Genomic DNA, 13,609 nt, shown 5'->3' on the forward strand with positions numbered 1-13,609 from the left:
AGGAAAACAAAGCACTAAACACTTCATAACGAAAACTAACTCAAAGCACAATCCTATTGATTGGCGATCTTTAACTAAGAACAAGGTCAAAAACAAAACGCAATCTAAATGATTGGATCTACTCAGTCTAACTAATAAAAGTGATAGTGATGTGACGTTCCGTTTCGAGGCTTCGAAGCGTGTGCCGAGTAGGGGAGGGGGGCGTTTCCGCGATGCGCGTATCGAGGCTTGCTTCATTTAGGGGAGGAGCCAAAAATGATGACGTCCGAAGCCTCGTTGCCCGGCTGTACCACGTGATTGCTTCGTGAAGTGGTTCAGATTTAGCGCAAGCTCTATAGACCCCTCAGGCTCCCTCAGGCTCCATTCAAAATGTGGGTTTTCGAAGGGGAGTTGCGGTCAGTTGAGAGTTTGGAGAGTTTGGAGAGTTTGGATACTAGAGTTTGGATAGCGTTTATATAGTTTGGAGATAGTTTGGAGAGTTTAGGGAGAGAGAGAGATTTAGGAGAGTGAGGAGAGTAGGATAGGTGATATAGGATGGAGCCAGCGAGGCTCATCATTGTCCTAGTTCCACAAGCACTTTCACTGTCTTCTGCCTGATTACACCCATGCCATTTCCAGAAAAACATTGCACAACCTGCCATATTATGATATTACCATTTTGGGAAGATTTACACACACAGAATACATTAAAAAAAATTATTAAACACATATGTACAGAAATGATTTGGTCGGACTTCCGGTTGATGATGTAAGAGAGCAGACGTCGGCTTCGGATCTCCCGATCACATTTGCTTCATTTTTTACTTAGTCATCGGACTTTTTTCTATCAAACTGTCACGGCGCGTTACAAAGTCATTTCGATACATTTGACGCTAAAATGAGCTTCTCTAAACACAAGAAAAGTGGCACTCAAACTCCAGTTGTGACACGAGCCACCACTAGCATAGCTAGCAAACTCTCGGCCATGGCCGCTAGCGCAGCCCCTGTTAACGTTACCAGCGAAGGTGCTAACGCTAATGCTGACGCTGGCCTACCTGTCCGAGGGGACGCTACTGACACAATCTCCATGTCGCAGCTGGTGGCCGAGCTGGCGAAGCAGAGAGCTGGTTTGAAGAATGATGTCTCTGGGCTGATTCAAGAGTCCTTAAAGCCACTTCAGACAACCATGGATGCCCTCAGGGATACGGTCGGCTCGTTCCAGACCCGCCTCGCAGCCACGGAAACCATCGCCGGAGAAAACTTTGAGCGACTGACAACAGCCGAAGCCACAATTCAATCTCTCCAAACCCAGAATCAAACTCTGTTGGACCGTGTTGACGACATGGAAAATAGATCACGCAGATCCAACCTGAGAATAGTGAACATCCCGGAGGGCAGCGAGAATGGTAAGGACCCGGTCAAGTTTATTTCTGAGCTCCTGGAGGAGTGTATGGGTCCTGACGTGTTTACCAGTCCGCCTGAACTGGAGAGGGCTCACCGGTCACTGGGTTCAAAACCGAAAGAGGGGAAACCAGCAAGACCATTCGTCGTGTGCTTTCTTCGCTTTCAGCAGAGGGAGACAGCCCTACGGTGGTCCAGGAACCATGCGGTGAACTATCAAGGGACAACTTTGAGGTTTTACCCCGACCTGAGCCCCGCACTGGCGAGAAAACGAGCAGCCTATAACGGTGTGAAACACGCACTCTTCCAGAAGGGAGTCCGGTTCCGTATGATGTACCCGGCTCGCCTGGTGGTAACCTTTGAGGCGCAGACGTTCACCTTCGAGTCACCTGAAGACGCCCAGGAATTCTACAACCACCGAGTAATTAAGGAGTGATAAAAACGTCCGTGACTGTTGGCGCTTACTATTGAGAAGAATGGCCTCTATACAGGCACTGGACTTAACTGGACTTCACACAAACAATACTTTCATTCACTCTCATTGGTGGACTCCATAGGTATCCTTTTCCCTCCAATTTCCTTATTTTCTGTCTCTTTTATTGCCTGTTTCTGGTTGTTTTAGGCATATGTGTTGAGACATTCAATGTGGCATGTAAATATTATTACTTAGGAATTCCCCCTAAAGTAAGCAATTTAATACCTGATGCTGGGTTAATGCCCTTCTATATTTGTTTTTGCTCGAAGTGTCATGTGCGCTTAATATAATCATTATGATTATTATTATTTTTCACCTTTCTTCTCTTTACCCTGACAACTTCATCAGCCATACGTTCATATAGTGATGTTATTACTTTTGCACAAAATGATCGGGAGTACCTAGAGCGAAAATAGAGTTAATTAGGATGCACTCCCGGAAGAACAGGGGAGATTTGGCGAGCCTGCAGTTTTCCTCAGTTGGGGAGGCAAACATAGGCATTGATTTTTGGTTTTATTATGTTTTGTTGTCATCATGGGTAATTTGGGGTTCTGTTAGAGTTGTAAGGGTGTTGGGTGTGTGCATCCCTGGATTTCAAATCCATTTCAACAGTTTTATTAGCTTGTTTCCATCATTTTACTATATACTTTTATGTGGAGGCACTCTCTCTATTCTTCAGAGTGGATGCTGGGCTGTGGTGCGGCGAATCGTGTATACAAATACAAATATTACTGATCGATCTAGTAGACCATGAACGGGACACAGGAAAGTAACCAGGTTACAGGTGGGACAAATATAAGATTTATTTCATGGAACGTCAATGGTTTGAATGGACCTGTAAAGCGAGCTAGAATATTTGCACACCTTAAACTTTTAAAGTGTGAAGTTGCCTTTCTGCAAGAAACGCATTTTATGGTCAAAGACCACTTCAGATTAAAAAAACCGTGGGTTGGCCAACTTTTTCATTCAAGTTTCAATTCCAGGTCACGTGGCGCAGCAATTATAATTCATAAAAAAACAATCTTTAATGCCACAAACATTATTTCTGACCCACATGGCCGTTTTGTTATCGTTTCAGGGTCCCTCTATCACAAACCTGTCCTACTGGTAAACGTGTACGCGCCCAACTGGGACGATGACAAATTTATAGAAAAATTAATCTCATCCATACCTGACTTAAACTCACGCTCCCTAATTTTTGGAGGGGACTTAAACTGTACAATTAATCCTTCCCTGGACCGTTCCAGCCCAAAGTCTAAAATTCCCTCCAAAATGGCTAAGACACTATCATCATTTATGAACCAAACTGGATGTTTCGACCCCTGGCGGTTTCGCTTTCCTCATAGTAAGGTATTCTCTTTTTTTTCACATGTTCACCATTCGTATAGCAGAATTGATTATTTTTTCATAGACAGCGTATTACTCCCCTTTGTTAAAAACATAGAATATTCCACCATAATTGAATCCGACCATGCCCCAGTAATATTAGATTTCTCCTTTCCACTTAACTCCTCTGACCGGCCTCCATGGAGATTTGATACTGCACTACTGACAGACGAAGGATTCTGCCAAATGATTTCAACAGCCATTGATAACTTCCTAGAAACCAACAACATAGATAATATCTCCCCCTCCTTGCTGTGGCAGACTCTTAAAGTGGTAATAAGGGGGGATATTATCTCTTACACTTCTAGGGTGAATAAAACTAGGAAGCAAGAACAAGAGCGACTTCTCAGTTCAATATTTGACATAGACCGTCAATACTCTGCCTCTCCTACTCCGGAACTCTATAAAAATAAGCTGGATCTTCAAACCAAATATGATTTATTATCCTCCGAAAAGACGGAACGTATGTTGCTGAAATCGCGAGGTTTTGTCTATGAACATGGCGAGAAGGCTGGTAGACTGTTAGCGCGTCAATTAAAATGCAAGTCCTCCGATCAACTGATCACACAAATTCAAAAAGAAAACGGGGAGCTTACCACAGACCCCCTTGAAATCAACAATACCTTCAAGGCATTTTATTCAAAACTCTATACCTCGGAAGCACCTAATGACAATACCGATATGCTAAACTTTTTTAAGAATTTAAACACCCCTGTTATCAGTCCCACCTATAAAGCAGATCTAGAACTACCCTTTCGTTTAACAGAAATCTCAAATGCGATTTCGGCGATGCAGAGTGGCAAGGCCCCGGGTCCCGATGGATATCCTATTGAATTCTACAAAAAATTTTCAACCAAATTAGCGCCACTTATTCTTGAAATGCTTAATGATTCGGTGGGTACTGGGGCCTTGCCACGGACGCTAACTGAAGCATCCATAACACTTATACCAAAGTCCGGGAAGGACAAAACACAATGTGGATCATATCGGCCCATCTCATTGTTAAACAGCGACATTAAAATTTTAGCTAAGATACTTGCTCGACGTCTGGAATCGGTTACAGGTGAGGTGATCTCCCCTGATCAGACCGGTTTTATGTCTGGTCGTCACTCCTTCTCTAACATCCGGAGTCTTCTTAATATCCTATATTCTCCTGCATCCGGGGGGATACCAGAAGTGGTTATCTCCCTGGATGCAGAGAAGGCTTTTGACAGAGTGGAGTGGGCGTATTTATTTGAATGTCTGCGGGCCTTTGGTTTTGGACCAACTTTTATAGCCTGGATTGAACTCCTTTATGCCTCACCAAAGGCATCAGTGGTCACGAACGGGAAACGATCTGAATTTTTTTCTTTATCAAGAGGGACACATCAAGGGTGCCCACTAAGTCCACTCCTGTTTGCATTTGCCATTGAGCCCCTGTCTATCATGCTAAAATCGTCCCCCAGGTGTTGCATAGATTTGGTGTTTTTTCAGGATATAAGACTAACCTCACGAAAAGCGAGTGCTTCCCAGTGAACAATTTAGCACTTGAAATTCTACAAGAGGACCTGCCATTCCATCTGTCTAAATCTGGTTTTAGATATTTAGGAATCAATATTACACGGACTTTTCCTAAATTATTCAAAGATAACTTCACACCCCTCGTTGATAAAATAAGAAACGATTTACAGAACTGGAGGTCCATTAATCTCTCATTGGCTGGAAAGATCAACTGTATTAAAATGAATGTGTTGCCCCGTTTCCTCTATCTTTTTCAATGTCTCCCTATATTTCTCCCAAAATCCTTTTTTCAGTCCGTTGATAAAATTATATCATCATTCATTTGGGGGGGGTAAAGTTCCTAAAATACAGAAAAGGTTTTTGCAGCGACATCGATCCCAGGGCGGATTAGGTTTACCAAATTTGCTTCACTATCATTGGGCGGCTAATATTCAGAAAATCATATACTGGCTTCATGCCCCAAAGCTGTCGTGGTGTGAAATAGAAAATGAGTCATGCATTTTGACATCCCTCCCTGCCTTGGTTACCTCGAGTCTCCCTTTGCCTACTCCATCTCATACCTCTAACCCTGTTGTTATCAATACTTTACGAATTTGGTCTCAGTTTCGAAGACACTTTGGTCTAACAGATTTTTCTCTTCTGGCTCCTATCTGTGATAATCATCTATTTGTCCCGCCTAGATTAGACAACTCCTTTGCCCTGTGGAAGAGACTTGGCCTCTCCAAATTTAAAGATCTCTACAGCGAAGGCGTATTCTCTTCCTTTACTAATCTCTCTCAAAAATTCAACCTCCCCGGCTCAAGTCGTTTCCGATATTTCCAGATCCGACACTTTATGCAAAACCTAGATTTAAACTTTCCCAATGTACCTCAATCTACCGCTATGGATGGCATCCTCCAAATTCCGTCCAATTTAAAAGGCTTTATTGCGAGAATCTATTCACACATATCATCTCTCGGAGACACCTCTCTCAATAAAATTAAAGGGGAATGGGAGGAGGAGCTTGGGGATGTAATTCCTGAGGAATCCTGGACCGAAGCTCTGAAGAGAGTTAATGGAACTACTTCATGTGCTAGGCTGGGTGTAATTCAGTTTAAAGTCTTGCACCGTTCCCACCTCTCCAAGTCTAGGTTGGCCAGAATTTATCCTGAGGTGGATGAAAACTGTAGTAGATGTCATGTTGCCTCGGCTACACTAACACATATGTTCTGGTCATGTTCTTCCCTCTCAGATTATTGGTCAGATGTCTTCAGAATCCTTTCAAAGGCTCTATCCTTAAATTTGCAACCTAGCGCCTACTCTGCCATCTTTGGTATAGTGTCAGCTGACCAACAGATTAGCAATAAGCATAAGAACATTATTGCATTTACAACTCTATTGGCCCGCCGAAGGATTTTGCTGCTCTGGAAATCCCCCAAACCACCAAGCACCTCCTCATGGATGAGTGACCTTATGCTGCATTTAAGTCTTGAGAAGATCAAATACACACTTAGAGGGTCAAAAGACCTCTTTTATTCCACCTGGAACCCAGTAATATCTTTCATAAACAAACTTAAAACCCTTCCTGATAATTCATGAATACACAAGTACTAGATCCTGAGGAGTGATGCATGATGTCGCACGGCGAGCTCGGCCTCCTCTCCTACTTTCAAGATTTACTTTCAAACAAGCTGCCTCCACTCTGTTCTCTTTCTTCTTATTATTATTATTTATTTATTTATTTATTTTTCTCTTTGTGATGCACTAGATGTTGTAGGGTGGGTGGGTGGGGGGTGGGCATTTGTGTATTTGTTTGTTTGCATATGTGTTCTGCAAAAAACTCAAAAGCTTTGTCCTTTTATATAACTGTCTTTATGTAACTTGTCCTTAATAAAAAGATCTATAAAAAAAAAAGAAATGATTTGGTCATACAATTTTGTAGTCATTTCTAACGGACACAAAAATTCAATTCATCACACATTATGTGGTTCAGATACAGCTGCCTGTGATTATACACTCGGCCGGTAGGTGGTTTCGTGTGCACATGAAGCTTCGAGAAATTAACCCTTTCTCGAACCAATTGGCTCAAGTGGTTCAATGCCTCATGAGGCTTCATCTCACCATCACTAAATAAAATGTAAGTCACAATCCTAGTGACTGGAGTTCCTAAAAAGTCTGTGAAAATCTCTCCCAAGGAGGAAAACAAAAAGGCTGTAAATCTTAACTAACGTATCAGCTGAAAGGCTAGGATAAGAAAACTTACAAAGAAAATGCCGCTCACTAAGAGGATCGAAAGCATGTGGATTCTGGAGCTGTGACGAGGAGCTCTGGTGATCAGGCGTGGACGAAAACACACTGGCACTGAAACAGGGTGTTTTTAAAGTCCACATGGCTTAATTGTCAGCAGGTGTGTGTAATCAGGACCGGCAGGCTGGCAGAGGAGGGGGCGGGGCAAACTGCCGGAGTGAAAGCAGAGATATTTAAATAAAGTTCATTTGACTAGTTCAAAAAATAATGTATAGGCTTTATGTTTGTAGTAGTATTTACTATATGGTATTTTGTATTTAGTGTATATTTCTTCTTTATCTTTTTTGACATGTTTTCTGTTTTTACATTTATAATTCAGTTTTTTGTTTCCAAATAAAGAACCTTGCCAACATTCTCGTAGGAGAGGGTTTATAATAATAATAATAGAAAATGAAATATCCACATGTTAATTAATTAATATTATTAGTATTGTTGTTGTTAGTATTATTATTATTATACCACCTGGCAGGCTTGGGTCACACGGTGGTGTAGTGGTTAGCACTCTCGCCTTGCAGCGAGAAGACCCGGGTTCGAGCCCCGGTTGGAACAAGGGCCTTTCCGCATGGAGTTCCAAAAACATGCAATGTGGGGAATAGGTGAATTGGACACTCTAAATTGACCGTGAGTGTGAGAGTGAATGGTTGTGTGGCCCTGCGATGGACTGGCAAACTGTCCAGGGTGTACCCCGCCTATCGCCCGATGTAGCTAAGATTGGCACAGCACCCCCCGCGACCCTCCGGTGGAGGATAAAGTGGTTAGATGATGACTGACTGGCTGTACTCTGAGAGGTGTAATGCTGTCCTCCACAATTAAGTTCCTCCTCCTCCTCATCTTCTAAAAATGTCACAGTTTGAAGTTTTGAATATTGAAAATTGATCTTAAGGAAAAACTTGAAAGCCCCCGTCATCCAGTTCAATAGACACTGTTGCTCTCTTTTCAATCTAATACATGAAAATGAAGTATGTTTAATCGTCTCTGGATGTCCACACTGACATAAAACCTCTGGGTGTTTTCCTAAATTCTCAGTCTAGTTAGTTAACTGTTACCATGTAAAATCATTTCTGTTGAATTGAAGTCATTGATAATTTAACTCTTATTATATGCTTTCTTCACTAATGCTTATTATTTAACTTTACATAAACATACTGTTGCTTGAACTGCTTCTACAATTATTTATATATATTTTAGGAGCAAACTGAGGTCAACTGATTCATCTTCTCACTCGACGTTGCATTGCTCAAATCAAATGGTTGAAATTCTGATATTTGTCACTGAAAGACCTTTATCAGGTTTACTGGCTCAGTATGTTTATTTTTTAATTTCAATTTCAAGTTTTTCCAGAATTTCCTCAATGACAATGAATCCATTCATTTAATCCAACATCAGTTTCATGGACTGCCTTTGAAATTGATTAAATTCCTCTCAGTGCTCAAACAGCCACTTTAATGATGCTTCAACAGCCCTTTGGTATAGCCTCAAACCCACTACTGTTTCTTATATAACAATAATGTATGTGAGATCATTTTGTGCATGTGTGTGTGCATGCATACATCTATGTACTCTACCTTACTGCCTCAATTACAAATCAAATCTGTAGTCTTGGGGGGTAAAAGGGTAAATGCTGTAAAACTGACAGGAGTTACAATACTGCCCTCTAGTGGTTTAAACACAGACAGACAGACAGAATCAGGAGGATATCAGAGCTGAAAAAAATAACATGCTGGGAGAGCAATGACATAACAAAATTGACTCCAGTTTTTTGTCCAATATTTGTCCAATATTCACATAATTAAACCTTTAAAATGACTGATTTGAATTAAACAGGATTTGAAACAATTCCAGCTCATGTTGTAAAAGCTCAAAAAAGCTTCCCCACGCAAATATAACGTGATATTCCAAGTCCATGTTGATGTTTATTCTCAGGTGAATTAATGCAGAGCAAACTGTTAGGAACCAATCAAGGTGATCAGTTATCAAATATAAATCACTTCATCATTAACTATGAGGTATATACAGTTTATACAGCTGGAGTTTTACCCACTGAAATTCTTTTGCTTCTCATAAATCCCCTTTCATACAGTGTGTTTGTGATGTCCCCAAAAACCCAATAAGTTTTTGTTAGTTGGTTATAAACCAGTTTTCTCATTCCTGTTGTTACCCTGTTTATGAGGGTGCTGCATTATTTAAGCTGAGGCCATTCTACAGCTCAGGATGTCACTTGATGTGTTTTGTATGAACTGCTGTGTCGGCAGCCTGAGATGTGGCAAAAATGAAGGACTGGTGCTTAGGGTTTGCCAACTTTGTCACTATAAGGGACAAAAGGTGACGAGTATGGTTTTGTATGAATAAACAGTGTGTAATGTATTTTTTTATTATGGCAGCTCTCAGTAGAGTTAGTCAGGTATTGTTTCTCATACCTGATGTGTAGTTTTATTGTGAAGGGTAGACCGGAAGTGACGCGGTTGTTGGGGGGAAGAAGGGTTGTTTTACCCTGTAAAATGTAAAATGTTTTACATGTAAAAAAAAAAAGGAAGTGGAATAAAAGTGAGACGCTGTTGGCGTCAACACCGGCCATTCGTGTCCTTCGATCGTATTTTTACGTACCCAGTGGAGACGCTCTTATCTCGGTTACACACTGTATTATTTTAAGGCATTTGTCATAATGATAGCAGTTTTGCAGAGGGATAAAATAGCAGTGACTCAGAATGTGCATCATCTGTGTGGCCAACTGACACGAGGTGGGACGGCACCTGTCATCATCAGCCCGTGGCCAAGTGGAAAGGGAACCCCAGCCCTTTTGACCCCACGAGGTCAAAAGGGCTGGGGTACCCCTGAGCAAGGTACCCAACCCCCATTGCTCCCCGGGCGCTACTCAGTGTGGCAGCTCACTGCTCCTAATTCTAGGATGGGTCAAAATGCAGAGGAATAATTTCCCTAAGGGGATTAATAAAGTATAAGATTTAGCTCACACTGTGATTGGATGATGACAGGTGTCGTGATCAGCACTGCTGCTGTCGTTGTTGCATCATTCAGTGGTTAGATCAGCGTAGCAGTCAATAAACGGGACAAGAGAGGGCATGTACGGGACAAATAAATTAGGCCCAATATACGGGGCAGTTGGCAACCCTACTGGTGCTCGACCTGTCAGAGTTCATGCACACTTTAAATCCACACAAAAATGTAAAGGTAAAGATCTCCTGTTAGCCTGTCTCCAACTTTTTTTTGAACATTTGACTATGATGGCACCAGTCTAAAAGCTTTAAGAGAATTTTATTGAAAAGTAATCCACATGCAAATGCAACTGGAAAAAAATAACCCTGTGTAACACTTCCTCTCTCCATGATGATCCACCCTACTGTCTTCACACAGACTGCCTGTCTTCCTGTTGGCTTCCTGTTGACTCTTGCTGGTGACAGTCTGATGCAGGAGAAGACGTCAGTGATTGGTCCTCATCTTCATGTTCCCTGCTTGGTTCCTCTTTCAGTTGCGGTAGAGTCTCTGCACTCCTTTCTCTCTGCTGCGCTGACTCATCTGCATCAACACAATAATGTTCTTTTCCACTGTCCTCTTCACTCGCAGTCCCTGTGCAGGAGTCCTGTGATTCCATCTCCCGACACGCCTGCCTTCGAATAGTCCGTCGAAGCTTGCTGCGACGGGACTGGTTACAGTGCAGGGTGCGTCTGCGGTGCCATTGATTCAGGGAGTCTTGGGCCTCGACACTGAGCTGACGAGCTGCCAGTCGTGGGCGAAAGCTGCTGATGTAGTAGAGCGAGGCGTATAGGGTTGTAAGGTAGTAGCCACCTGTTAATGTGAGGAATGCAGAGAGGAAGACGGTCAGACCTCAGAAATATCTATAGGAATAGTAGAAACCTCTATGATTAAAACGTAACATCTGATACAACAAGAAAACAAGCCTTGATGTCAAACTTCCATTTAGAAAGAATATCGACTATTATTGATGTAAGTTTTGGTGCTAGGGCACAGATAAGTGCTGCCCACTGCTGTGTGTGTGTGTGTGTGTGTGTGTGTGTGTGTGAGACCTTCTCCCTGTAGCTGTGTGGGGTCCAGCAGTTCCATCATGTAATCTGTGTCCACCTGCAATGTGACCACATCACTACGCAGCAGCACCCATGTCAGGCAGGGCAGGAAATCATCAGCTCCAAATACTGTACCTGGAGACAGTGGACATTATATCAACAGACAATCTGTCTGTCTCAGTCAGTCTGTCTGTCTGTGAGTCAGTCAGTCAGTCTGTCTGTCTGTCATTCTATCAGTCAGTCTGTCTGTCTGTCTGTCAGTCGTCAGTCTGTCTGTCAGTCATGTCTGTTCGTCTGTCAGTCAGTCAGTCTGTCAGTCAGTCAGTCAGTCTGTCTGTTGTCATTCTATCAGTCAGTCTGTCTGTCTGTCAGTCAGTCAGTCTGTCAGTCATTCTGTCTGTCTGTCTGTCTGTCAGTCAGTCAGTCTGTCTGTCAGTCAGTATGTCTGTCAGTCAGTCAGTATGTCTGTCAGTCAGTCTGTCAGTCACTCTGTTGTCTGTCTGTCAGTGTCTGTCTGTCAGTCAGTCAGTCTGTCAGTCTGTCTGTCATTCTATCAGTCAGTCTGTCTGTCATTCTATCAGTCAGTCTGTCTGTCAGTCAGTCAGTAAGTCTGTTCGTCTGTCAGTCAGTCTGTCTGTCATTCAGTCTGTCTGTCTGTCAGTCAGTCTGTCAGTCAGACAGTCTGTCAGTCAGTCATTCTGTCTGTCAGTCAGTCAGTCAGTCAGTCTGTCTGTCAGTCAGTCAGTCTGTCTGTCAGTCAGTCAGTCTGTCGTCATTCTATCAGTCAGTCCGTCAGTCAGTCAGTCTGTCGTCAGTCAGTAAGTCAGTCTGTCTGTCTGTCAGTCTGTCAGTCAGTCTGTCAGTCAGTCTGTCTGTCAGTCAGTCAGTCTGTCTGTCTGTCAGTCAGTCAGTCAGTCTGTCTGTCAGTCACAGTCGTCTCGTCGTCAGTCAGTCAGTCAGTCAGTCTGTCTGTCTGTCTGTCTGTCTGTCTGTATATCAGTCAGACAGTCTGTCAGTCTGTCTGTCTGTCTGTCTGTCAGTCAGTCAGTCAGTCAGTCAGTCTGTCTGTCAGACAGACAGTCAGTCTTTCTGTCTGGACATATCCAGACATGAGAGCAGATGACCATAAACAGCGTGGTTTACCTGAGCTTGCATTAACACTCATGCCGTGATAGATGCTCTTGCAGACCTTCAGCAGAATCTGAACCTTCTTGTTTGGGGAGTAGGCCTCATGCATTGTAGTCCACCTCTGCTGAATCCGCTCCAGGCTGACAGAGTCAGGAACTCCAACTCCCTCCGACCCTCCCAGCTCCTCCACGCCGTTCTTCTCCAGCACAGGCAGTTTCCTCTGGAGACACTCGAAGCTGCCATCATCCGTGCGGAACGCATGAATGCAGGAGTACAGGTCGGTGGAGACGGGCTTCAGAGCCACTTTGTGGATGCAGAGCTCCACCAATGAATCTACAGAGAAAGAGCACAGCGTTCACAACTGATCCACTGAGCTGCCAAACAAACGCAACAACGTCAGCTCACTCACCTATCTCCTGGTCACTTAGATCGGTCATGCTGTCCAGTAATGCTTGGATTTCTGAATAGTCCAACAATGTCTCCCTCAGTGATGTGAGTGATGACCTCACTTCCTGTAAGAACTCTGACCCTGTGACCCCTGTGGGATCAGCTCCTCTTTTCTGAGTCGTCTCCACGAATGCTTTCACAGCCTCTGCGAAAGTGCCGCCTTTCCGCTCGCTCAGCTCTTTCACGCGGTTGCTGAGTCTTTTCTTCTGACTGACCAACCCGCCCAGTGCCTGTCCGACTGCGGAGAGCCGATGCATGACCTTGTCAGCTAGACGGTGTGCTGATGGGAGGTGGATTGTGGGGCTTGGCATCGGGGACTCCAGCTCTTCCTCTGTGCTGCTGACTGACAGTGAGTCAAGCTCTAGAGACGGCAGCAGGAGCGTAGGGTAGGGCCTGGGTGGAGGAAGCCAGACACCATCTTCAATCCAGGACACCCTGTGAGGAGGCTGAGGCCAGGGGCTGCCATGGTGCTGCAGGTCAGGAGCCCCAGGATTTAAACTATCAGGTGAGGAGGGACCAGATGAAGACAGGGTTCCTGTACTGACTCTGTGTTGGGGGCTACAGGCAGAAGAGCGGCTCACTCTCCTGAGGATGACTCCTGCTGGAGAAGCTGGCGTCGTGGGTGTTGAAGGGTGTTGATGTGGTGAATCAGCTGACTGTGCTCTGGTTAGACCTGAGTACAGACAGGCTATGAACACCACATTGGCAAAAGCACCTAATGCATTATAGAGGATGAGAAACAGGAGACTGGCTCTGACCCCGTTACCGTGGCCTTAAAGGGACAGCTCAGGTTTCTTTTACCAAGCCGACAGCAGGACTCATGGAAAAACTCCTTTTAGAATTACAATGAGTTATTTTTGATAGTGAATCTGACCTCTTCAACCCATGCTTATTACACACTAGTAGTAAATGGTAAAGGGTTTGTAGCACTCAAAGCTGCTTTACACTACAGCTTTACACACTTTCATAC

At 43.7% G+C, this 13,609-nt stretch overlaps 1 protein-coding gene across 2 annotated transcripts in view; it reads right to left on the reverse strand.

Moving 5' to 3' along the window:
* Positions 1-10,278: 10,278 nt before the first annotated feature.
* rinl (Ras and Rab interactor-like) overlaps positions 10,279-13,609 on the reverse strand; it is a 14,454-nt gene continuing 11,123 nt past the window's right edge. For both annotated transcript variants that reach the window (XM_044032843.1, XM_044032841.1), the window contains exons 8-11: positions 12,602-13,312; positions 12,208-12,525; positions 11,068-11,199; positions 10,279-10,828 (exon numbers count right to left, since the gene is read on the reverse strand). In XM_044032843.1, coding sequence (XP_043888778.1) covers positions 10,389-10,828; positions 11,068-11,199; positions 12,208-12,525; positions 12,602-13,312 — 1,601 coding nt within the window. In that variant the 3' untranslated portion in view covers positions 10,279-10,388. The remainder of the gene's footprint in view (positions 10,829-11,067; positions 11,200-12,207; positions 12,526-12,601; positions 13,313-13,609) is intronic.

Source organism: Solea senegalensis, linkage group LG8, assembly GCF_019176455.1.
Source record: "Solea senegalensis isolate Sse05_10M linkage group LG8, IFAPA_SoseM_1, whole genome shotgun sequence".
NCBI lineage: Eukaryota > Metazoa > Chordata > Actinopteri > Pleuronectiformes > Soleidae > Solea > Solea senegalensis.